This window comes from Neopelma chrysocephalum, unplaced genomic scaffold, assembly GCF_003984885.1.
Source record: "Neopelma chrysocephalum unplaced genomic scaffold, ASM398488v2 Primary Assembly neopelma1_84, whole genome shotgun sequence".
NCBI lineage: Eukaryota > Metazoa > Chordata > Aves > Passeriformes > Pipridae > Neopelma > Neopelma chrysocephalum.
In genome coordinates, this window is record NW_020897746.1 from 9,368,390 (window position 1) to 9,392,574 (window position 24,185).

Genomic DNA, 24,185 nt, shown 5'->3' on the forward strand with positions numbered 1-24,185 from the left:
GTCCTGGTTTGGACAGAGAGTGTCCTGGTTTGGACAGAGGGTGTCCTGGTTTGGACAGAGGGCATCCTGGTTTGGACAGAGGGCATCCTGGTTTGGACAGAGGGCATCCTGGTTTGGACAGAGGGCATCCTGGTTTGGACAGAGAGTGTCCTGGTTTGGACAGACGGCATCCTGGTTTGGACAGAGGGTGTCCTGGTTGCTGCTGCCCTGAGAAGTTGGATGGTTGGTTCGCTCTGAAGAGGTTGAGCAGGCAGTGAACGTGGTTCCCACGAGGAGGGTGCTTCCATGAAGCCTGAGACTGGCTGGTAACTCAATTCCTGTTCTGCTTGTCCCTAGGTCCTTCAAGAGGAACGATCCTGTTAACCCATACCACGTGAACTCTGGCTATGTCTTTGCCCCAGCGACCAGCGCGAACGACAGCGAGATCTCCAGTGATGCCCTGACGGACGACTCCATGTCGATGACGGACAGCAGCGTGTAAGTACCTGCTACTGGTCCTTTTGGGGTGTGCTGATGCACTGTGGGGCTTAGGGGAGTGATGGGTCTGGGGTCATCACCCCACTCCTGCTCCTGGAGGTGTGTGCAGGGCACGGCAGCCTCTCTCCTCATCCCGTCGCCGCAGGTATCGGATGCAGTGAAATAATGGATCCCTCTATTGCCATTTTGCAACTGCAGCTGAGCAAACATGTTTTGCCCTCATTGATGGTGACTAACCCGAGGAGTGCATCTGCCTGAGCCTTTGTCTTAAGGCCAGGCTTCCTTAACTAGTTATCAGTCATCAAAGAGAAGGAGATTACTTCCTGTAGGAAGTACTTTCTGTAATTAACGTTTGTCATTAATGTCAGAAGGTGCATTAATAGGGCCAGTGACCTGAAGGGGCAAATAGCTGCTCGTTTAGTGTGGCTGGGGCAGTCTTCAAAGAGCTGTTTGAGTGGAGCTGCATGGATCAGGTCTGGGTGTTTCAGGAGCACAGGGAGAAGAGATGATGCTGTGGCTGAGCCCAGGAGTTGCAGGATTTGGCTTCTCCTGGTTGCTGAGAAGTGTGCAACTGGGAGCAAGGGGTTTGACTGTCAGTTTGCTTTCCCCAGCGGGAGAGAAATGGTGCTTTTGTGTCTGTAAAGGAGACAGTGAGGCTCACTTAGTGCTCTTAAGGACCATTTTCTTCAGCTGAGGAGAAGGCAGATGTTGCTGTTTGCATTTCATGATCTTCACTTAAACTAGTGCTCCAGAAAAGCCCACCTGTGAGCAGAGTGCTGCATTCCTGGTCTTAATCTTGAAACTTATCCAATGTCTCTGTCAGACATGTCCAGTGGTCCCTGTGTACTCCTTGGAGAGGCTTGCATGCTGGGTTTTTAAAGTCAACATGTGTGATGATACACAACGGAAAACAGGATTTACCAAAAATCCTTGATGCATAAACAAAAGCTTCTTTTTTTTTTCCTTAAATGCACATGTGTGTTTTGAACTGATATTACGGAAAAAAATAGTTTGTTGTCCCACCAGATTCCCCTATTGAACAATATTGGCATTAAATAAAAGAGCTGAATCATAGGGTGACTTCTTTATTTCTTCTTACTGGCTCTGGTTGTATGTGATCATGTGTCAACAGAGCATTCATTGGGTTAGTCATTTCTGGACCAGTGTAGGGTCACTTGGGATTCACAGGGCTAGGATTATACCCTCTCTTCACAGCAATGCCAATTGTAGGCCTTATACAGATGAGAGCACTGAGTGAGAAATAAAGTGCATGGTGGATGAAAGGCTTAACTGAATCGCTTTCAGCCCATTGTTAGTCCAGGGGAGCTTAGCGGGGATGAGAGGGCAGCAGCCCGCTTTGAAATTTGCTTGAACAAGTGAATAGGAGCTCCCCATAAAGCAGCGCCTGAAAGGAGCTGCCTGTTTTTTCCTGCCGTAACAATGGCCCGCGCAGGCTGTGAGAGTTTGGGGAAGCTTGGCTGATTAAACTGCCCGCAGCTCCAGGTTGGGGGGCGGCGGGAGGCCTGGGGAGGTGGCAGAAAGGAATATTTCCTGCTGCAGAACCGGCACTCTCCCCCCCCCAGCCACGCTCCCGTCCGTGGAGCCAGGAGCACGCCGGGGTGTTGGGTGGTTCTCTTGGAGGTGGGAGAGGTGAACTGGCAGGTTTGGAGGCTGGGCTTAAAGTTAAGGCTGATGTAAAACTTCCTTTGCTGATGCCAAGGTTGCAGGGGAGCAGTTGGGATTCACAGGCTCTCCTGGCACACGGCTCTGCTGGATGCTGGAGATGCTGGGGGTGTGTTGGGGGTACAAACCCCCCCCGGGTGAGCCCAGGTGCTACCCCCTTGTAACTGAGTTTATTCTGTTCCATCAGTGTGAATGCAAATTACTTCTTTTGGCTTATATTGGTATCAACTGAAGAGGAAAAACTTGTTCTGGAAAAGTCTGTCAGACATGGCAATAAACTGAGTTTGGGTTTTTTTTTTTTTAATAAATCTAAATCTGAACTGCACCGGAATTGGGAGAAATCTCCAAATAATGCATAATCTGCCTTTTTTATTTTATTCCAGATGCCAGGGATCAGTCTGTCCCTATATATATTTTGTAATAGCCACAAAGCATCATGCAAATTTATATTTCCATTTCTTGATTTGGGGGGTGGGGGGTGGAGGAAAGGGGATTTTTTTTTTTTTTATTTGCTTATATCTTATTTATGGATTTACTTTGGACACAGGGGAATGCTGCTGAGCAAACTTCAAATATTACCTTATCTTACAAACCAGGCTTTTGATGTTGGCAAGATCAGAGGCTTGTTTCAGAGCCGTTGCCAAATGAAGATGGGAGTGAATGCATATGCGCATGAGTCTGATATTTCAAAGCAGCAGTAAAACTACATTCAGGTTAGGTCAGGCACATCTGAGTCAAAAGGCTAAGATAATTGGCTCAGCTTAAATGGCAGCTGACTGGGTAGAAGACTTCAAACTAGTGTTTCCCCCAGAAACAGATTGGCTTAGCCCCAGCCTGGTTAGCTGAACTGTTTATAATTAAACTCTACTATTTAGTGCCTCAACTCTGTAGCTCTTCAGCCACAGCTTTTAGTAGCCAAGGAAGTGAGTGCAAATGCTGGCTGTTGGAGCAGGGGGAGAGGTGGCACCTGGAGAGCTGGGGTTAGTTAACCCTTGTCCTGCTCTGAACCCTCTGGTCAAGCTCAGCTCTTTCTTTTCAGAGGTGCTTTCTTGTGGTTGGGGGGATCTACTGCAGCATCAGGATTCCCCCTGTCCCCCATATCTCCTGCTGGGCTGATCCTGACTCCAGCTCCATCCATTTGACCCTCCTGCAGTCAGGGATCACTCGTATGTCATCCCTTTGACCCTGGCCTTGCCCATTTTCCCCATTTTCTGTGAAAACAAAGTGGCTGCTGAAGTCCCTCCCCATTCCCCAGGCTGACTTTCCCAAGCTGCTCCACCGCCTTCCCATTTCAGAGAAATACCTCTGGGTTTTTTAAATTCTGCACGTTGCTACAAGTTGCAGAACTCTTCTGCCAAGGCAGGGCTGTGGAAGCAGGGAGCAGGAGGTTTGATGTGGGGCTCTCTGGTGCAACCAGAGGAATTTTAGGGGGAAGGAGCAGTTTTTGTATCAGCCTGAACGAGGGTGAATCTCAAGTAGAGGAGCTGTGCTGTTGGGTCAGTGTTGCTTTTCCTCCTCCTTTACAAGCCACCCTGCCTGGAAATATCACAAGTCCCTGCTCCTGCCCCATAGCCTGTCCCAGGACTGTCCCTTTGGGCAGAGATGTCCTCCTGGAGCTGGGAGCTTGGGGATACCCCACAAGGAGATGTGCTCCCAGCTTGGTGGCCACAGCAGAGGGGGTTGGGGACAGCATCTTGTCCTTGCAGACCTGGAGGGAGGTGGGCAGTGCAGGAGGGCTGCAGGACTCCCTGTTGTCCCTGGTCATGTCCTTGGGTGCCCTGTGGTGGACACACAGGCCTTCAGCTGCTTCCCTGTTCCTCCCAACTGGCCTCTTGGACTGCCATGGATAGAGGACACCTCCTCTTCCATGTGTGTTAGTGGGATTAATCCCATTTGTTCATGTGCATGTGACATGCTCATGGTGGCATTTTTACTTACTTTTAAAATACCTGTTTTACTGGGTATTCCCTATATTGAAGGTCTTCCCTAGGAGACCCTTGTCTTGGTAAGCCTCAGTTAACAAAGGCATCTCTGAAGGTAGAGGTTGTTTGCTTTTCACCTTAGAATTGCTTTTCCCCCATCCTCCCCCAAAGCTAAGGCATGTCACGTGCCCCAAGAACTGTTGCCCCGTGGGTTTGTGGAGCAGAAATGCTTGGTGGCCTTCATGGAGAGCGTGGAGAGGTCCTTGGTGGCCACCACCGGCTGTGGTTGGTGGCTATGGCTGGCTGTGTTGGCCTTTGTGTGCTGGGCTGCTCCCCCAGAAAGGCCTCAGAGCCCCATATTGTGCAGTGGGGACATGAGGACAGTCAGCTCCTTTCACTTGCCATGTCACATGCACTCATAAACCGTGTCCAGAGGAGGCTGATGTTCATCTTGTGGCATCAAGGGCCTCTTCTGTGGTCCCAGCATGCTCGTTTTTCTTACAAAAGTTTTTCCAAGTCTATTAAAATGAAATTGTTCTGATCCTTCACTCCAGGCTTCGCAGCTTAATCCTGCTCATTAAAAACAATTTAATGGCAACTGGATGCTTTTTGGCCAAGATCTTCACAAAGCTCTGCCGTAGCGCGCCTCAAACTTGGGAGTGATCTGATCCTCCTCCTCCTCAAGAGAAGGGACGTGGTGTTCTCTGGGAACACTTCTTGTCTCCGGCTGTGTGTCGGCGTGTGCCCACCACCCCTGTGGCCACAGGAGGGGACACGCAGGGTCGCTGTGCCACGTTGGCTCCTGTGGCAGCAGCGTGGGGCCGCCGCTGTCTGCTGGGCTGCCACGGCTCCTCCTCAGGCAGGAGCTATTTTCTGTGCTCAGGAGATGAGTCAGGTGTGGGGGCAGGTGGATGAAAGGGCTGGGACCGGAGATCAAGGTTATTCAGCCAGTCTGAGGGAAGGGGTGGAATTAGACATTCAGGATCTCCAGGCATGCTCTTCGGGCTGGCCCCGCTGTCTCTGGAAGGTCCTTTAATCCCAACTGGGGTAATTTTTTGTGTGGCCGGGTGAAGATGCCCCACGGTGCCTGGAGCAGGGTGTGCAGGGGGCTGTTCCCTCTGGAGCTCCTTGCCTGGTCTCTCTCCTTGTGGTTTCCTGGCCAGGAGCAGTGGTGGCTGAAGGGAGCAGCGTCCTGCCCAGAGGGTCCGTGCTCATGCCTTGAGGTGTCCTGTGCCGGCCAACCTCAGGGCAGGAGAAACATCCTGGATCTTAAGTAGGGGTAGAGATGGGGAGCAGCCTTTGGGTGGCCGTCCATCCCCATCCTCTTCCTTCTTGTTTCCACGGTGCCAACACTCTGTGGGCTGTTTCAGAGCTTGAGGGACACTGTGGTCCTAGAGTGTAATTTGGTGGGGAAAAGGCAACAAAGGTCAGAAGCAGAAGGCTGGCGTTGGAAGGGCCATCCTGTAAGATACCTTGGAAGTGAAGCTGATGGGATCTTTGGGCGTCTTCCCATGTGGAGTTGCCTTCAGCTTTTGAGCTTTTGCTTAATTACTGCACATCCATGTAATGGTGACACAGGCACTTCCCACACCGCCAGATATTTGAGGCTTCAGGTGACATCCAGAGGGCTCAGCATCTCTGGGAAAGAGGGCCTGCAGCGTGGCTAGGTGGTTCCAGGGGGGATGGAGAGGTGTCTCAGTTAGAGCATGGGGACAGCCCTAGCTGATGGTGGCCTCTCTTCCGTGTGCAGAGATGGGATCCCCCCGTACAGAATTGGGAGCAAGAAGCAGCTCCAGCGGGAAATGCATCGGAGCGTCAAGGCCAACGGTCAAGTTTCTCTACCTCATTTTCCGGTGAGTTCAGGTGGGAACTGCAGGTTCTGGGTGGGCCGTGGGAAATGCTGGGGTTGGGACCACGCATATGTGGAGGGAAGGGAGCATTTCCATCCCAAGGTGATGCCAGAGCAGAGATGCTGCAAAGTGTTGGGCAGGAGCCATGTGCTCTCAGCATCGTTCCAAAAACCTGCTTGTGTACAGTCACATCTTGGTCCTTCCCTGAAACCAGGTGCTAATTAAGGCTCTGAATTTGTCCTTCTGGTCTAAATCCAAGTGGAGATGCCTTGGTTGGGTCTAGTGAGGGCCTTGGCTCTGGCCATCACCCCGACACCTCCGCAGTGCTGAGCAGAGCAGGGCTTGTCCCCGTGTGCATTGATGGTGGCCACCAAGAGCTGGTGGGGAGCAGGATCTCCCAAAACAGATACTGGCAGCAGATCCGTGCCTGGCTTTGAGGGGATCTGATGTGTGGTGTTGCTCTGCTCTTGAAAATTAACTCGCTGACTTGCTAATTCAGTTGCCTCGCAGACTCCCGATTCCTGCAGTGAATAAACTGTTTACACAGACAAGTATAAACTTATCTTGTCTTGAGATTAATATGCTAAAATTCCTCTTTCTGCTGTCTTAAGCAGCAAGAAGTCATAGATGATATTTCTGTTGGGGGGGGGTTGGTTTATGTGGTTTTTCTTTTTGGTATTTTTTTTCCCCTTCCTTCCTAAAGAAAGTTCTATAGCCTGAGCTTGTAAATTAGATTATTTTGTCCCAGGGCGTGCAAATCGACTTTCTCTGTAAGGCAGTGCTTTGATCAGGGACTGAATAGAGCCAGCTTGTGTAAGAGTGACAATTTCCAGCAGAGTGGCCTTTTTCTACCCTCACATCATTTCTGGAGCTAAGTGGTTGCCGGAGAGAGGCCCCACCTCATCTGGTGGGTAGTATGTGAAAGAGTTGGCAGTTCAGCTTTCTGCTTTTGGGAGGGGGAAAAGAGGGAGAGTGGGGGCGAGGAGTGGGGTGCGTGGGGATGGCAGGAGGGAGGGCAGAGTCGAGTGGGTGGTTTCTTTTTCCTCTTTTTTTTTTTTCCCTCCCCTTTTCCTGCCATGTTTGCTTCTTTTGGCAGAAATTCGCGTTTTGCCTTTTTATATTCTGCACTTGATTTGGAGATGTTCCCTTTTTCCCTTGATAGATCTGCTTGAGGCAGCCAAGCTCAGCAGTGTAGCACCGCTAGCCTGCAGCAGCTTTCTTCATTTTCTGTACAAAGAGATGGAGGGGGGGGGGAAGAGATCTAGGACACTGTTGAGACAACACTACCTCAAAGGTGCCCAGTGTGTAGCCAGGAAATAAATTACCAGCACTTCTCTGATCTGCAACCGTTTGACTTCTTTTTTTTTTTTTTCCCTTTTTTTTTTTCTCCTTTCCCTTTTTTTCTCCCCCATCTTATTTTTTTTAATTTCCAACTCCTTTCTGTTTATACTCACTTTATTCCTTTAGTTAAAGTCTCTCCCTCCCACCTCAGAGGTTTTTTTTTTTTTTTTTTTTTTTTTTTTTTTTTTACAACTTTTTTTTTTTTTTTTTTTTTTTTTTTTTGATGTTTGACAACAGTCTTTGAAGATTTTCTACTTCAGAGTAGCTACTGATGGGCTGGTTGTACTACAGAGAGAACAAGCGGGGTTCCTCAGAGTGCGACCAACTGCTCCTGCCGAAGGCAAACGCTGGTGGGGAGGATGTCACTCCATGAGGCCACAGCACTAGCTCATAAAAATCCAGAGCAGACCATGCCTAGTTGCGGTCGTCTTTTCATCCAAACATGGAGACACAACAAGCGTAGCGGGGCCGGCGATGCCGCCGCGGCAAAGCGCCCGCGCCCCGCGCTGCCCGCTAAACATGCCTTGTGCCTTCTGTCCCCGCTCCTTGTAGAGGACCCACCGTCTTCCCAAGGAGATGACCCCGGTGGAGCCAGCTGCCTTCGCCGCCGAGCTCATTTCCCGGCTGGAGAAGCTGAAGCAGGAGCAGGAAACCATGGACTGTCTGGAGGAGAGGCTGCAGCAGATCAAGGAGGTAGGAGGATTAGCCTTTCTCGGGGCTGGGCAGAGCTCCACGTGCCACCTGGCTGGGGGCGGGAGGGGGTTGGGAGGAAGGCGTTGGGATCGCGATGCGGTTCATAGCTGGTGGGGGGCACATCCCGGCACATGCCCCACCAGCTCCTCGTCCCCTTCCATTCATTCACTGCCATCACTTGTCTGGCAGGACGAGGAGAAGGAGGGCTCCGAGCTCCCTGCCAGCCTGCAGAGCAGTCGGGAGATGGTGAACCCCCAGCACCCCCAGCACCCGCTCTCGCTCCTGCCCTCGGGCAGCTACGAGGAGGACCCCCAGGCCATCCTGGACGAGCACCTCTCCCGCGTGCTGAAGACCCCCGGCTGCCAATCGCCCGGCATGGGCCGGCACAGCCCCCGCGCCCGCTCCCCCGACCGCCTGCCCACGGGCAAGCTGCCGCCCGGCGCGGCCTCGCTGGCCGCCTGCGCCGTGGTGGGCAAGGGCTTCATCACCAAGCAGACCACCAAGCACGTCCACCACCACTACATCCACCACCACACCGTGCCCAAGATGAAGGAGCAGATCGAGGCCGAGGCGGCGCAGCGGGTGCAGTGCTGCTGCTCGGCGAGCGGCGACTACTACTGCTACCCCAAGTGCAAGGGCCACCCCAAAAACACAGACCCCCCTCTCCCTCCGCTGGAGCCCTTCGGGTAAGTCACCAGCATCTGTCCCCCATTGCACCTGCCCCAAACCACGACCCGTCACTGATGGGGGACAGGGGCTAACGGTGGGCTTGTGTCCCTTTTTGCCACCAGCAGGACGGGGACGCTGCTGAAGAGAACGGGACGAGGAGTGGAGAGTGTGGCCCCGCCGGCCGGGGACGGGGGGCTGCCTGGCCCTGCTGGGGTGCAGCTCCCCGGGGGTGAAGCAGACCGGGCACAGAACGTCTGGCAGTGGATGCTGGAGAGCGAGAGACAAAATAAGCACAAGCCCCATAGGTAAATACGCAGCTGTCTACAGCAATATCGCTCCCGGTAAATATTTATATATTACATGGGCTGTCTATTTTTACAATCGCTAAAAACAAATGAGACTCTTTGCTCCTCCGGTTTAATATAAAAGCTGTTCCGCAGAACCAGAAAAACCACAAAAATGTCATGTTTTTGGCAATAAACCTCCTTTCATGTTATGACAGACTTTTGAGAGGGAGCGAGCAGAATAGGAGCTGCTATTAAAGTCATATTTTCCAGCTTTTCTAACCCGACTTTTTCCCCTCCCCAAGCACACAAAGCACAAAGAAGGCCTACAGCTCCGACTGCGCCAAGGGGGCCCCCGGCCGCCACCACCCGTGGGGGACCGGCAGCCACCCGCGTGGGGCACAGCCCGCCCACCCCTTCGTGCAGGACCCCGCCATGCCCCCGCTCACCCCGCCCAACACCCTGGCCCAGCTGGAGGAAGCGTGTCGCCGCCTCGCCGAGGTCTCCAAGCCGCAGAAACAACGGTGAGGGCCCCGGGAGGGACGGTCCCGGTCCCGTCGTCTCGTGGGGTCTGGGGAGCAGGGGGAGGTTTGCCGGGTGCTGGTTGGGAGGGTGGGCACGGATGGTGTCCTTCCCATCCAGGCTGGGAGTCGGCCATGGGGCCAGGCCGTGGGGGTGTGTGACGGCACGGCTTGGCCGAGCCCGGAGGATGAGCCTCCTTGTTCCAACCCCACCCTGCACCGGCACAAATAGTTCAGATCCGAGACTATTACTTCCACTCTTTTGATGGCTGTAATTTGCCCGTTTTTCCTCTGGGACAGGCTCCAGCTACATACCAAGTGGGGAATTGGACTGGTTATCGTTCATTTGGGTATGGAAGGATAAATTAGCCCACAGCATTTTTAATTCTTCCTTTGATTGTTTACAACATGTGAGGCTTGATACAAAGAGCGAACTTAACGACCCACAGGAGACTTCAATTAAGAAGATTGTATTTCAACAATTTTATTTTTTTTAAAGTTGTTTTTTCCCTTTTTTCTTTTTTTTTTCCCCTCCTCTTCTTCCCCACTTGCCCTCCCCTTCCCTCCACTTCAGATGTTCAACCTCAAATCAGCAGAGGGACCGAAACCACTCCGCTGCCATTCAGGGGGGAAGCACCCCTTTCTGCAATGCAAGTCTAACGACAGAAGAGTGAGTATTGCACGTGCAGAAAAGCATTGGGAAATAAGTATATATCCCTCATAATTATATTTTCATTAAATGGATTGCGCTTTGAAAAGAGAGGAAATTCTTATATCTGAAATTTCGCCTTTCAAACATTCTTCTTAGAGAAAGAACAAAACATTTTCAAATCTTGTCTCTGGCTCTTTTTAACTTGCATTCCTGTAAAGTGGACAAAGATTGGATTAGTCTAATTACAGGATGGTTCTTTTAACAAGAAATCTGCTACAGAGAGGTCTAAAATGGCCTAAATAATTAAAGTTTTCTTTCTTACCCTCTTCATCTTAAGCAATGAGTAATGTTTGAAGTCCAGACTGAGCCACCTGACTAGAGCCTTTCATTTTTAATTGGTTGACCTTAAGTCCACCAGCTGTCTTTGCTAGCAGCTTTTTTTCTGAAGCCACTCTACAAAGACTTAGAACAAATTAGGAAGACTAAATTACTGCGGACTAACACTTTGTGACCTTTTGACATGCCAAGTGTACATTGCCTCAGAAGCAGTTGTAGATTTGGCTGCATGGTATTCACTAGAGCGTTGCCATTTTGCTGGGTAATGTTGTTTTAATTATTCTTTAAGAAGGGTTTCTTGGGTCCAAATGGCAAAATCCAGTTAATTTTATCCTCACTGGGAAAAATAAGATTACCTGGGTGCTTCAGGTGAAGCATCTGGCGGTGGGTTTGTTTTGTGAGCTGGTGGTTGCAGGTGGGTTTGTGCACGAGGAGAAAATTTGGCTGATGCTTTGTTTGAAGGCAGATGAAACGAGCCTTTCAAAACCCAAGGTGTGCAATCCTGGGGCTCTCCAGGTACAGTGAGCCTGTGGTAAGCCCTGCACCTGCTCACCTGGCCTGTGCTCCTGCTCTGATGCTTCCAGGAGGCATCCAACCAACCTCCATCCCTGGGTTCACCCATCCGTGAGATGGTGATGTCATGATTCCAAAGGGGAATGGCTTCAAGCTGAAGGAGGGTGGATCCAGGTTAGATATTGCAGAGAAACTCTTCCCTGTGAGGGTGGGGAAGCCCTGTCACAGAGAAGCTGTGGCTGCCCCATCCCTGGAAGTGTCCAAGGCCAAGTTGGACGGGGCTTGGAGCAATCTGGGATAGTGGAAGGTGTCCCTGCCCATGGCAGGGGGATGGAATAAGATCAGCTTTAAGATCCCTTCCAACCCACACCATTCTGTGATTCCCACCAGGAGCTGCTGTGGGAGCCCAGCAAAGGGCTGTGCAAACACAACCCAGCAAATTCCCAGCCAGTACAGGAATATCTGATTTTTGGGTCACACCCAGGGGTATTTCTGACAGTGTTCTGTGTGACAGGAGCACTGCTGGTTTGAGTGTGGTGAAACAGCCTGTTCTCAAATGGAAAAATAGAGGGTTTTGTGTGTGTTTTCTGTTTTTCAGTCACAAAGAGCCAAAGAAACTGCCAGTTGTTCACACCTCTCAGTCCAGTGAGTTGGTTGTCACCTATTTTTTTTGCGGAGAAGAAATTCCCTACAGGAGGATGTTAAAGGCCCAGAGCCTGACACTTGGGCACTTTAAAGAACAGCTGAGCAAAAAGGGAAATTACAGGTAAGAATCTGTGAATTGTTTTTTCTTCAGTGCGCTTTACCAAGTCAAAAGAATTAGCAGAACTTTTGCTGGGCTACCTGCAGTGACATGTTGGCCTCAATTTTCAGGGGCTGTAGATCATCTTACTCTCTTCCCATTCAAACCAGGAGCAACTTGGAGATGGAAGAGGTGCCCTGAGCCACAGCTCAGCTGCAGGGCCGCCTCTCCAGCCTCCTCCCCAGTTGCATTAGGATCTGTGCTCCAGCCCTTCTCCAAAAAGCTGGAATATCAGGGAAATCTGGGATGGTCTTGTGGCAAAGGCATTGGAGCAGTGGGATTCAATTTTCAGACTGGGGTCAGCATTCATCTTGGTGCTGGTCTCATTTAATGGTTTCATTTTTCATTATTTCTTTGCAATGGTGTGGCTGTAGTGGGGTCAGTGACAGGCTGGGATGGTCCAGCTGAGGGACATAGAGCTGAGGTGGAGCTCCCTCACTCTGTTAGGGGAAAAAAAACCTCTGCCCTGCAGAGAAAGCTCCACCAGCAATACCCAGATCCTCCTCAGAAATTCCAACAAACCCTGCTGGTCTGGTTTCCAGGGCACAGCTCCCAGTTAAACCAGTTTCCTACTTCCTCTGCTCTTATAGTTTTCATGGCAGGAGCTTCACATTGGCTCTTTTTGCTGCCATTTCCCAGTGGATCTTCTCTTGGGATCCTCTGTTGGCCACTTCTACAGGATGAGCAGAAGAGGGAGGGACATTCCAACTATTTTTTTGAATTTGCACTGAAATTGGTGGTGCTTCAGAGAACTGGGTGTCTTAACCTTGAAACTGGCAGCCTCTCATTTAACCTCCAAATGGTCATTTGGGTCTAGTTTGAGGAATTCCCAGCTTGTTGCCCCATCACTGGCCTCTCTAACTTTGGGAAGTCCACCTGTGCAGCTCAGAGGTCGGTGACCCACAGACACTCTCAGGCTGTGGGGGTGCTAAGTTGGGGTCTGTCTATGGCTGTTGCACAGTGAGGCTGAAATACAGCCAATCCTTCCCCAAAAACCATCTTTGCAGCCCACCCAGCTGCCATCAGATGGCACCAACCTGCAAGTCCACCCACCCTGGACACCCTCCAGGAGAGGTGCCTGGGCTTCTTGGCACCCTTGTCCCATTTTCCAGCCCCTAAAGCCTCCCACACCTTCTCCTCCTCATGCCCCATTTGCCAGACCAATTTCCCTGACCTCACCACTGCTCTGCCAGCTCCAGTGGCTGTGAAGTCCCACCCCCCTCCTAAAAAAATAATTTTTTTAAATGTTTGTTTGTTTTCTGTGACATTTTTTATGTGATGCCCGAGTGCAGGACTAGGCTACTAAAACCTCCGTGGCCCAAAAGCCCCTCTAGGTGCAATTATTTTTGCCTTGTCAGACTGTAATTACTTTAGAAAATGTTTTTAAGTGACTGACAAGGATGAAACAACGTTTTGCTTAGATCTCACCCCTTTACACCTGGGTAAAGACAATACAGAAATTTATAAAAAGGAACTTGGGTACGTGCCCAGTATTTTATCTTGCACAGACACAAGGTGAAACTAATTACACAAATGTGTGTACCTCCAGGGAATCATTTTGATCTAAGCTTTGACTTTTGGCTGGACTTTGAGTGAAACTGCGGGTGACCTTCAGGGGAGAGGTCCGCAGTGCCCGGAGTAGCGTGTGTGTTACGGGGAGGCACTAACTAGGCCGCTTTGGTCACATCTGGCATTGATTTCTTTTTAAGGCACATTTAATAAGCATGTCTTTGAAGCCGTTGCCTTTCATTTAATGCACAAAGACACGCAGAAAAACGCTCCGCTCTCTCCCAAATTCTTTATTGATTGGATCAGTTTGCGAGGCGGGTACCTCGGGCTCCCGCGATGCCAGAGCCCTGCCGTGGGGCAGCCGCCGGGAAAGGGCCCGCCTGGCTTTCCATCCACCTCCCTCCCCCCCCCCCAAAAAAAAAATTTAAAAAAAATAGAAGAAGAAGGAATTAAGCAGTGATTTAATACCGATGGCGTTAACAAAAAACAAACATACACACGCACCAGAAAAAAAAAAAAAAAGTGGGTGGTGTCGGGTAAATCCGAAGATGGCAGCGGTTCAAAACTTGAGCTGTAAGGCCGGGCCTGCTCGCCTCGATTGGTGCCAGATGTCCCCAAAAAAATAAAATAAAATTAAAAAAATTAAAAAAAAAAATAAAAAAAAAAGGAGCAAAGCTTGCCACATAAAATATGTTTCAATGGAAAGCCCGTTTCTGAGCAAATAAGAGCAGAGTGACTTGTTTGAAGATGTCTGTGGGGGTGGATTTCTTTTTTTTTTTCTGCTTTGCCTCCTCCTTTTCTTCTTTTTCCCCCCTGTTTCTCTGCGAAATAAGGTTGTAATTATGTAAAAGGTCGTAGTGTTTTTTTCTCAAATAAAAGTTTTGTAAACACAGCCAGGGCTTGGGCTTGGGGAGGAAGTTCTTGGGAAGAGTGGCTGTTATCTGGACAGGGGAGAGGGAAGGGCAAGTTCTTTGTAATTCATTCAAACTTTGCTTGGGTTTTTTTGGGATGATTTCAAGGCTGCTGTCCTGGGGAATTGTGGCCTTGACCTGTGGCATGGAAGTTGGGAGTTGGGCCATTGACTTCCATGAGTGCAGGCTCTGAAGGACTTAAATAATATGATTTTTTTTCCTTGCTGACCCATTAAAGATGCAACATGTGTCAATTCAGCTTTGAATGACTCTACAAAAATAAATCCTAACCATACCTGGACTAAATGGAGATGGTTTCATCTCTTTAACTAAAAAGAGGGATCTTTTATCCATCTACCAAAATAATTTTAATCCACTCTGAAAATAGAGATTTGCAGGCTGATGTGACTAATAAACATACATAATAGAACAGTCACTAAATGAAAAAATCAAATTCCAAGACCCTGCTGTGGTTCTTTCAGCTTTAGTAGTAAAAGTGAGCTTGATTTGATCTCCTTTCCCATCCTAAAAAAAAATCATAATTACAAACCCCTTTTCCCTGACAAACATCTGCCAAGCCTGAGTTGTCTGGGAACTACAGGGGAGGGGTTAATTTTTTTTTTATATATATTTTTTTTTTCTTTGTAATCCATCTGATGAAGTTTTTTCCATCCCTGGCAATCAGATGGCAAAGCCCTTTTCCAAGGGAGCAGGCACATCCAAGGAGGTGCTCGGCGGCAGACGGACAGACTCCCTAAATGCTACCCCTCTGAATGGAAGCCCTTCATTTGTGCATATGCAATTAAGCAGCCTTAGAAGGAAGAAAGCTCCAAACGGGATAAAAGGAACCTTTAATCAAGAAGCTGAACGGTCTAATTCAGGATAATAGAGGGGTCCTTACTGTTTGACACAGGAGGGGTGGGGGTGCTTTTTGTCTCCGGGAGCGTTGGCTTCATGATCTAACGACCCGGAGCAAAAGAGCAGGAATGCAGGACACTGCTACTTGACCTCCCCGTGTCACGTCCCGCGGGCTGGACCAGGGCTCTCCCGCCTGCCAGGGAAGCAAAGACAGGAGTTTCTGTCACTTAGCAGGGATACGTGAATCGGTCGTTCCTGACGCGAGGCTCCCGGGATGTTTTTTTTTCAACAGGAATACCACAGAGTTTCAGCTCCTGCGTTGCAGGAAGCTGGGGATGGTTTGCTTTTAATCCATCCTTTTAATAACAGTTGCTAATTTTAATGTTGGGCTTGAGCTTTGAAAGAAGAAAACACATGAAAGAAGGAAGGTGGGGAGAGAGGGGAGCCTTGAGAATGCTTGGCTTTGAAATTCTATTTATTTATTTTTTAAATAAGATATTTGACCAGAAATCACGGGGCTTTCTAATTTTCTTTATGGCTGGGGGTATCCACTGCCACTGTGTATAATCTTCTCACTGTGGGAGCTGTTGTCACCTCTGAGGAGCACAGCCCTGCTCCCTCTGTCCCATCACATCCCTGCAGCCCTGGAGATGCTTTCGTGTCGCTGGACCTGAGCAGCCCTGAGGTTCTCCTGGAGAGGAACATCCCAGGAGGGAGAAATTGGAAATGTCGTGGTTAAAAGAACTGGCGAAGCGTCCTTTGCTTTTACCTTTTGATTTTTTTTAACTGTGTTTTAATTCTCTTTACCCACAGATACTACTTCAAAAAAGCGAGCGACGAGTTCGACTGCGGCGCGGTGTTTGAAGAGATTTGGGAAGATGAAACCATCCTGCCCATGTACGAAGGAAGGATCCTGGGGAAAGTAGAAAGGATTGATTGATGGCATCTGCGTTGCTTAAGAAAAGTTAAGCTAGAAAAAGTCTTTGGACACACAACAGTAGTGATGACAAGGAAAGAAAAAAAAAAACTCTGAAGGAAAAGTTTTGAACCAATGAAGAAAAAAAGGTGAAGTCTATGAAGACTTTGCTGAATTAGCCTTAGAGGAAAAAAAAATGGCATTTATTATTCATGAGTTGGGTACTGAGATGATAAAAACCCCAGACTATTTATTAGAAACATGACCACTGTTGGCTATCGGAGATGCAGACCGTGTTTGAGAGACTTCCATACATAATATATGATTTCCTGGGGATCTGAAATCTATGGACTAAGAGAAACTGTGTATAGCTTACCTTAACAGTAATCCTTATTGATATTTATTGAACAGTCTGTTTTCCCTTAAGTCCAGTTTTTGGATATGCTGCTTTAACAATGGAGAAGAGAGGGGCTGGGAAGGGGGGGTGAGGGGAGGAAGGATTATTTTATTTTTTTACATTGTTCCCACCATCTAAAATTCAGGAGTTTGGCGAGGAGCGCATTCGTGATGATTTTTTTTTTTTTTTTGAAGGGGGAGGAGGGAAGGAGTGACGTGATGGCCCAGTATTTCTCCAAGTGAAGATAAAAGAAATAATAATAATAATAATAAATAATAATAATAATAATAAAAAAGCCGAAATAAAAATGCTGTCCTACCATTCATCTAGAGACCGGTGCATTTTAATCTATGCTGCTCTAATTTGAAATAAAGGTCTTAAGTGTTAACTCTGTTAGAGGCAATACAACAAACAGGAACTTGTTATTTTGTCCATGGATTTCGGCGGGGCCAGGATTTTGCTTTGCTGCTGTCACTGGTGTCCAGGCAAGGTAGAACAAAACCCTGAGCCTGGGAGAGCTGTAGAAGGAGCCATCCCATCCCCATTCCCATGTTTAGCACACCAAAAGGTTTAAAACCCTGTGTGTATTCCACAGAGCTGATTTTTTTAGCCGTTCGATGTTAGCACTGCCTGTATTTCAACGCTGTGTAGCTACAACGGGGGTGTATTTTCAGCTTCTGAGTCGCTGTGTGGTGGGTTTTTTGGTTGGGTTGGTTTTTGCCTTGCCTTCACACCCACCTGAGGCCGTGGGAGATGTGGATGAAGCTCCGTGTGTGTGCGTGGGGTGGGTTTTGGGGCAGAGAGAGAGAGAGAGAGAGAGGCCCTTTCCCGAGAAAGACCTTGCATTTCGACAGTTGGGTTTTGTGTTGATTAAGTTAATCTGTGCATTCTGTTTGCCATTGCTACTTTGTGTAAGTCTGTATATATTGTAGAAAATGTATGGTGAAAATATTAATACACTATCTCTAGTGTTTTTAAAATTTAATCAGTACAGTACCTGTGCCTGCATGGTGTAACAGGCCATGCGTCGCCCTATATTCAGGGTTCAAGCTTTCCCTTGTTTGTTTAAGGGGTTTATGTATAAATATATTTTATGCCTTTTATTACAAGTCCTGTACTCATGACTTTTGCCATGGCATTTTGTTCTACTTATACTGTAAATTATGCATTATAAAGAGTTTCATTTAAAAAAAAAAATTACTTGGTACAATAATTATTGTAATTAAGAGATGTAGCCTTTATTAAAATTTTATATTTTTCAAATTAATATTGTCTTGACTTTTTTTCACCCTTAATGCCTTAAAATGGGGGTTTTTTTCTCATGTATGGTGGTAGCTGGAAAGAGCTGCTGAGCTCTGCCCTGGCCTCTCCCTGCCTTGGCAGGGGCTGTTCCTGCTGGGAAGCTGTTGCAGCTGGAGGAGGCAAGGCTGGAACTGCTCTTCAATGTGAGGATTAATTAATTTACAGCTCGTACAGGTAACTCACCTACAAATTTAGCCTGGCCTTAGTGCTAAGACTGCACTGCCAAGCTCACCTGATGGAGCCAAGGGGTGACTTCCAAAGGGAGGTTGATGGTCCCCAGGCTGGAGCTCTTCTCATGGCACATCAGAGGGCTTTGGTCTTGGGGATGATCACAGCCTTCCTCAGGTGTGATTGAGCCAGGACTGCCCACCTGCATCTCCTGCAAGAGTAAACCCAGCTTTGTAAATCCTGAGCTCTGTAAAGCCTTGGCTCCCATGGTGGGGTTGGCCCAGATTGAACTGGGGAGAGATTTGCTGGAAGCGGCTGAGCGGGATGAACACAGGGAGCTCCTCCCTGTGCTCCTTCCCCCTCGCCTGTATTTATGGTACAAAACCTATTTTATAGCTGAACGAGCTTAATTTGTTCCTGAGGGAAGCTGCCCATACCAGGGATGGATTTGTCTCCCAGCTGTCGCCCAGACCTTCCCCGGCTCAAGCGAGTAACGCTGGGAAAGCAATTGTGGAGCTGCTTTTGGTCTGTCCTGTTGGCAACCAGAGCCAGCCCTTTGCTTCTGCTACACCAATGGCACTAGGGGGGTTTTTTTCCCTTTTTTTTTTTTCCTCTCCCCACCCTATTTTTTTTTCTATGAGGTTTTAAATTATCTGGGTTATTTTGTGTGTTTGAGAAGACTTCATTTAAAACATCAGTAAAACTTGTATCAAAGGGCTCAACTTCACACCGAGTACACAGAGCTCGGGACTGAATCCTGCAGTTCAAGGGAGCTGCAGGCAGTTTTACACATTTAAATGGATGGTGCCTTGTTTTAAAAAAACCATCTGAAGTTCATGGGGTTCATCTTAATTGATAAGCTGGACATAACGGATGGGTGTAGGGAGACTTCAACAACATAAGGGAAGAAAGATATTTTTTTCCCTTCTCTCTCTCTTTTTTTAGTCTACCATCAAAGGTTGGGAACTTAGCACTACACCGTAGTATTATTTTTCTTCTGCTATTAAAATGAATCACACTGTGCCTAATTCTTCTTGGGAAGATGAATGTGTTTGAGGCAGCTTGAAGCCATTCAGTGCCTCACAAGCCTTTGCATCTTTCTATCAATGTTCCAAAATACTCACCTCTGTTTTTTTGGATGTCTGTAGAAACAAAATATAAAATGGCTTCAAATACATGGCAGGCTGTTTAGTGGAGATGAAAGGGTATTTGAATAGTCTTTTTAAAATGAATGAAAAGTGAATACTCTCTTCTGTTTCAATTATAAGTGGGACATGGAGCTCGTTAGACACCACCTTAATATGTGACACTCTGAAAATGTTCACCTACCTTCAGTGGTTCAGAAACATTTTGTTTTTTAGCTTGTCTCGGGATAAAGATCGTGATTACAGGTCTGGCATGTTCTCTGCTAAATGGAGAGGCAGCGTGGGAAAGTTCTGCTCTTACAGCTTAAAAGTAACATCCAACCAAACCTTTTTTTTTTAACAGTACAGAAGATTGAGAGAGAACAAGAACCTTATTTTGACCCAAGTGGGTGGTTTTTTTTAAAGTTTAGCTTATCAGGTTTAACAAAAACTATGTAAAACTCATGCTGAGAAAAGTGCCCGCAGAGCTGCTTGTGGTGTTGGAATGTCCTGTGTTAGGTCCTTCCAGAGGATGGACCAAAAATGTCCCTGTTTGGGTCCTTCTCCAGAAGAGGGACCCAAAATATCCTGGTTTGGATCCTTTTCCAGAGAAAGGATGTAAAATATCCCCATTTGGGTCCTTTTCCAGAGAAGAGACCCAAAATATCCCTGTTTGGGGCCTTTTCCAGGGAAAGGACCTAAAATGTCCTGGTTTGGGTCCTCTTCTGGAGGATGGACCCAAAATATCCTGGTGTAGGTCCTGTTCCGGAGAAGGGACCCAAAATGTGCTGACTTGGATCTTTCCAGAGGAAACAACCAGAATGGCCCAGTTTGGGTCCTTTACCAGAGGAAGGACCTGAAAATGTCCTGATCTGGGGTCTTTTCCAGAGGAGTGACCCAGATTTGGGTCCTTCCAGAGGAGGAACATCAACAGCAAGAGCCCTGCTCTGCAGAAGCAAACCCGAGCAGGGCTCCAGCGCTGCAGGAAGGGCGGCCTGAGCGCTCCCCAACCACTCCACACACTTAAATCACACTAATACTCAACACTTAGCACATTTTTCACCTTCAAAGCAGACAGGAAACACTCATTAAGCCCCACAGCACCCACGGAGGGAGGGAGCCCTGCTCTCCTCTGCCATAGCTGGTGGATAATTGCCGGCGTGGCCAGAGGAGCTTCAAAGCCCTGTGTTGGCTCTGCAGGCTGGGTCACGGTCCAACAAAAACACCAGCCCTGGTTACTGCACAATTAAAACGCGTTGATGGACCTTTAACGGTCCTCGGGAGCACTTGGGCCTTGGAGCCTGGAAGCTGGGAATCAGGGGCATGCATTGCCCTCAGGCTTTTTTGGGGGGGAAAGAGAAACACTTTCCCAAGTGTTTCACAGCTGGAGTTTGCTGGGGGCATGTGGTGATGAGCCACAATGGTCTTGCTTGGTCCTGAATAAAGGCTGGAAGAAGTGGGGAGTGGGGATGGAGACAAGGGACAGCTGCAGGGCTGGTTCTCCTCTCTGGGATGAGTGGGGACAAGGACCCTCAGCGAAACCCAAGCTGTATTTGGATGCACAAAGTATCCCAGTCTTTACTCATGGGCCTCTCCTCCAGCCTGGCCCTTGCAGATTGGTCACAGCAGATCCAGCAAATAGTTTGTTTTTCTCTCTCTAACACTGAATGTTTGGCATCACCTGGCTCAGGGGGTGCAAAACTTCTGAGCCAGCATCCAAAAACTGAACAGGGCTGCCCCCAAAATCGTGAGCTTAGAACAAAATAAAATAAATAACAAATAACCCCCCCCTCCCTTCATGGACATAAAGATACAGAGTGGAGGTTACTTTGAACGGCACTGGTACAGGGAGGATGCTTTGCCTTGGTGAAGTCCCACAAAAACTCCCTCCTTTTCCCAGGTGATGGGATCAGGAGCATGTCCAGTTGTCCCCAGTCTTTCCTAAGGCTCCCCAAGGTTGTTCTCTCCCCTCCACCTCGGGAGTTTATTCCCTCTTAAACTGAGTCAGCTCTGCACCGGCCGGGCTGGAGCACCTGCTGCTTCACACTCTGCCTGGCTCATACTGGCAATTGTATTCCCTTCCTCCTTCACCTTCCATTAACCTCATGTTCCTCAAACACCTTCATCCAACTACTCCATTCTGGTAGCAACCTCAGATTAATTAAAAAGGAAAAAAAGAAAGGAACGCTCTGTCTTTAAAATGAGGTTCCCATCCCATTGCTTTCAAATGCTCTCTCTTAATCACAGAGCCCAGAAAACACCCACACAGAGGAGGCTGGAGAATTATTTAAGGCAAATCATCTTCCTTCCTCTTCTTAAAAAAAGATCAGACTAGTTCTGGACAGTGAGAGCAGCTCTGGTTCAGGTCCTTTCCATTCTTCCCAGCAACATTCCCGATTCCTGCCCGCAGCCTTGCCCGGCCTCCCCACACAGCTCTGCACACACTCCTTTCCCCTTGCCTTCATTAGCATGTTACTAATCATAAAGAAGAGTCCCAGGATGAATTTTTCTAACATTTAAACCATGGCCTGCCATATGTTTTAGCCTCTCTTTTAAATTAAATGAGTGTTGTGATGCGTTTAATCTTCAGGGAGCACTGAACCCACATAGCAAGAGAGGAGGCTAATTTTGGACATCAGATCTAGGTGATAGCATAATTTCAGACAATTTTGGCTGACCTCCCTGGGCAATGCCCTTCATCTCTTTCATGAGATGATCTATTTTTAGGGAAGAAAGCCCATTAAGTCTTGCCTCCCTTAATTCAGCTCTTCACATGATAAAGCTTTGACAGGTAGATCTTCTTTTTTTTTTTATTATTATTATTTTTTAAAAAGAAAACAGAAAGACCCTCTGGGAATTCTGGCTTTCAACATTTGTCTTGGGCCCTGCAGGAGTCTGGAACATCTCTGAACCCTACAGTTCGTCCTGCTTTGAAACCGCCGCCTCGTCATTCCTCATGCACGTCGCCTGCGCTGCCTCCTCATCTGCAGTCGCAGCACTCCTGGCTCCCTGCTCCTGCTCCCACCGCCCTGGCAGCTCTCCTGCCTTCCCTTTCCTCTTGCTTCTGCTGTGCCATCTCAAAGCAAGCTCTCCTTCCCCCCCCCAACCCTTCAGAAGTCAAAGGATAAATGCAATGCATGGCCTTGGCTCTTGCCTTTCTCCCCTGCACCCTCAGCATCGTCCCTGCGAGGGAGCACAGTTGGTCCCTCAAGGTCCCGTCCAGCCCTAAAATAGGGACAGCACAGAGCCCACCAAAATCCTTTCACCCTTTTGGAGTATTTGCAGGTGGCTGCAGCAGCCTGGCAGAGCTTGGAACAATAAGGTTTGTGCCTTTTCCAGAGCTCTTGTGTCCTACAATCCTTACATCCCCAAAGGTTTCTGGTAGCCCTACGAACACAACACCCTTTTCCCAAACATTCCACAGCAAGTGTCTCTCCTCTACAAGTACAAACGTTAAAGGATCACTCAGCACCTGAGGGTCTTCACCTTCAGGGACCAACCAACCACCCTCCACCAGCCCCAGTAGGACAGAGGCAAAGGGCAGGTTTGGGGACCGGACACTGCTCCTGGGAATGATGCTGTGAAGCCAGCTGGTATCCAAAGATGGTTTGGGAATAATGAGGGGGCAGCTGATGACATGGTCAGTGGAGAGCCCGCTCCAGCCAGAGTGGCTGTGGAAGGGTTAAACCCTCCCCAAGGTGCTGCCATGCAAAAACCAGGCAAAGCACCAGGGCTTTGCATTGAGATTCAAATGCCCAGATCAAAGCAGAGCTCCAGGAAGGAAGAGCCAATTTAGGTTGGAACCAGGGAAAACTTTCTCAGCTAACTTCTGGGAAGTGAAACAACCAGGGTTCAGAAAGCTTCCATCAAAAGGGAGAGGAGTTTCCGTGGGAGAGGAGGAGGTGGCCCTCGCCCTCTCCCTCTCCTCCCAGCCAGGGAATTATTATTGGCCATCAGATCCAACACACCCCATCACAATACCCATCCAGCGCTTTTGAAACCGTCACCAAAATATTCCTCCCCAGCCTTCCAGAAAAGGATGAGCTCAAGCAGGTCCTGCCAAGCACAGCCCAGCACTGGTGTCCCCGTGGCACCCGGTGCCAGTGGCATCCACATCCCGGCATTCCCGAGAGCCGCCACACAGAGCCAAACACCCAGAGCCTGCAGAGACAGCTCGTGTCCAAATTGGGCTCCATGGCCTTTGGGATGGCTGCTGGCCCGCAATCCAACATTTGATGAAGTAGCCAAAATACTATTTCCAACTTTTTCTTCCTTGCTGTTTATTCCAAAGCAAACAAACAAATGAAGAAGAGAAAAAAAAAAAGTTTGAGAGTTTAGCTTTGCTAATTTATGTCTCTGTGCTCTGTCCTTTCTCCTTCGGGATTCACTGCCCTGACCTTGGACATGCTGGGAAGAGGAAGGCAAGCTCTCACCTTGCCAGCGTGAAAGGTTGCCAAAGCAGGGAGAAAGTGTCTACTCACTTATTCTAGGAGCATGTAGTGCTTTTGTGTTTCAAGCCTTTGTAGATTTGCAATGCCTTTAAAACCCCTCGCAACTGTCCAACGTGGGGTGTTTAATTACCAGGTAAAACTATTTTTTTAGACTCCATTTAATTATTTGATTGCACAGTAACCAAAGAGTGTAAGAGGGCTGTAGCCAGAAGGCACTTCAAAGCAATGCCTTGATGTTTCTTAGTGGGCATTAATGGTTTCTGAAGGCAGGAGATTGTTTAAAAAAAAATATTAAAACCCTCCTCATGATCCCGCCAGCAATCTCAAAAAAATGCATAAACACTGGAATCCTCTGCCAGGGAAGAAAAAAAAGAGTTCAAAGGGATCTGAGAGTTTTCATGTAAAGTTTAGAGTTTAAGGCGTGACTGTTGGCTACGGAGCCCCACTGTTTGAACTCTTGTTTATTAAAAACAGTTTCCCAGCATTTCACAGGGTTCAGAAAGACAACAGCAAAGTGCAGCCTTTTGCACAGCTCAGCCTTTAAAGGCTCCATTGATTTCTACCTATATGTTTTATCTCTCCTTTTTTTTTTTCCTCTTTTTTTTTTTTTGATCAAATGCTGAAGTTTAGCACAATATCCAAGAGCAGGCTGAGCTGGGGCTGTGCTGGGGAGAACTGCTCTGAGTAAGAGTTTAACTTTACTTTTTGAAATACTTTTTAAGAGTTCACTCCAGACTCTGCAGTGCCCCAGAAGGCTGGATGACAGCAGCAGCAGCAGAATTAGGAAATGACAACTTGGCTGGCCC

General features: G+C 48.3%; 1 protein-coding gene across 2 annotated transcripts in view; it reads left to right on the plus strand.

The window, feature by feature from the left end:
* AXIN2 (axin 2) overlaps positions 1–17,601 on the plus strand; it is a 25,488-nt gene extending 7,887 nt beyond the window's left edge. Inside the window, exons 3-11 of one of the 2 annotated variants that reach the window (XM_027691646.1) lie at positions 337–477; positions 5,833–5,935; positions 7,826–7,966; positions 8,156–8,652; positions 8,758–8,940; positions 9,225–9,443; positions 10,015–10,110; positions 11,540–11,707; positions 15,835–17,601. In XM_027691646.1, the coding sequence (XP_027547447.1) occupies positions 337–477; positions 5,833–5,935; positions 7,826–7,966; positions 8,156–8,652; positions 8,758–8,940; positions 9,225–9,443; positions 10,015–10,110; positions 11,540–11,707; positions 15,835–15,961 (1,675 nt within the window). In that variant the 3' untranslated portion in view covers positions 15,962–17,601. The remainder of the gene's footprint in view (positions 1–336; positions 478–5,832; positions 5,936–7,825; positions 7,967–8,155; positions 8,653–8,757; positions 8,941–9,224; positions 9,444–10,014; positions 10,111–11,539; positions 11,708–15,834) is intronic. The other variant, XM_027691647.1, reaches the window with a different exon arrangement.
* Positions 17,602–24,185: the final 6,584 nt, after the last annotated feature.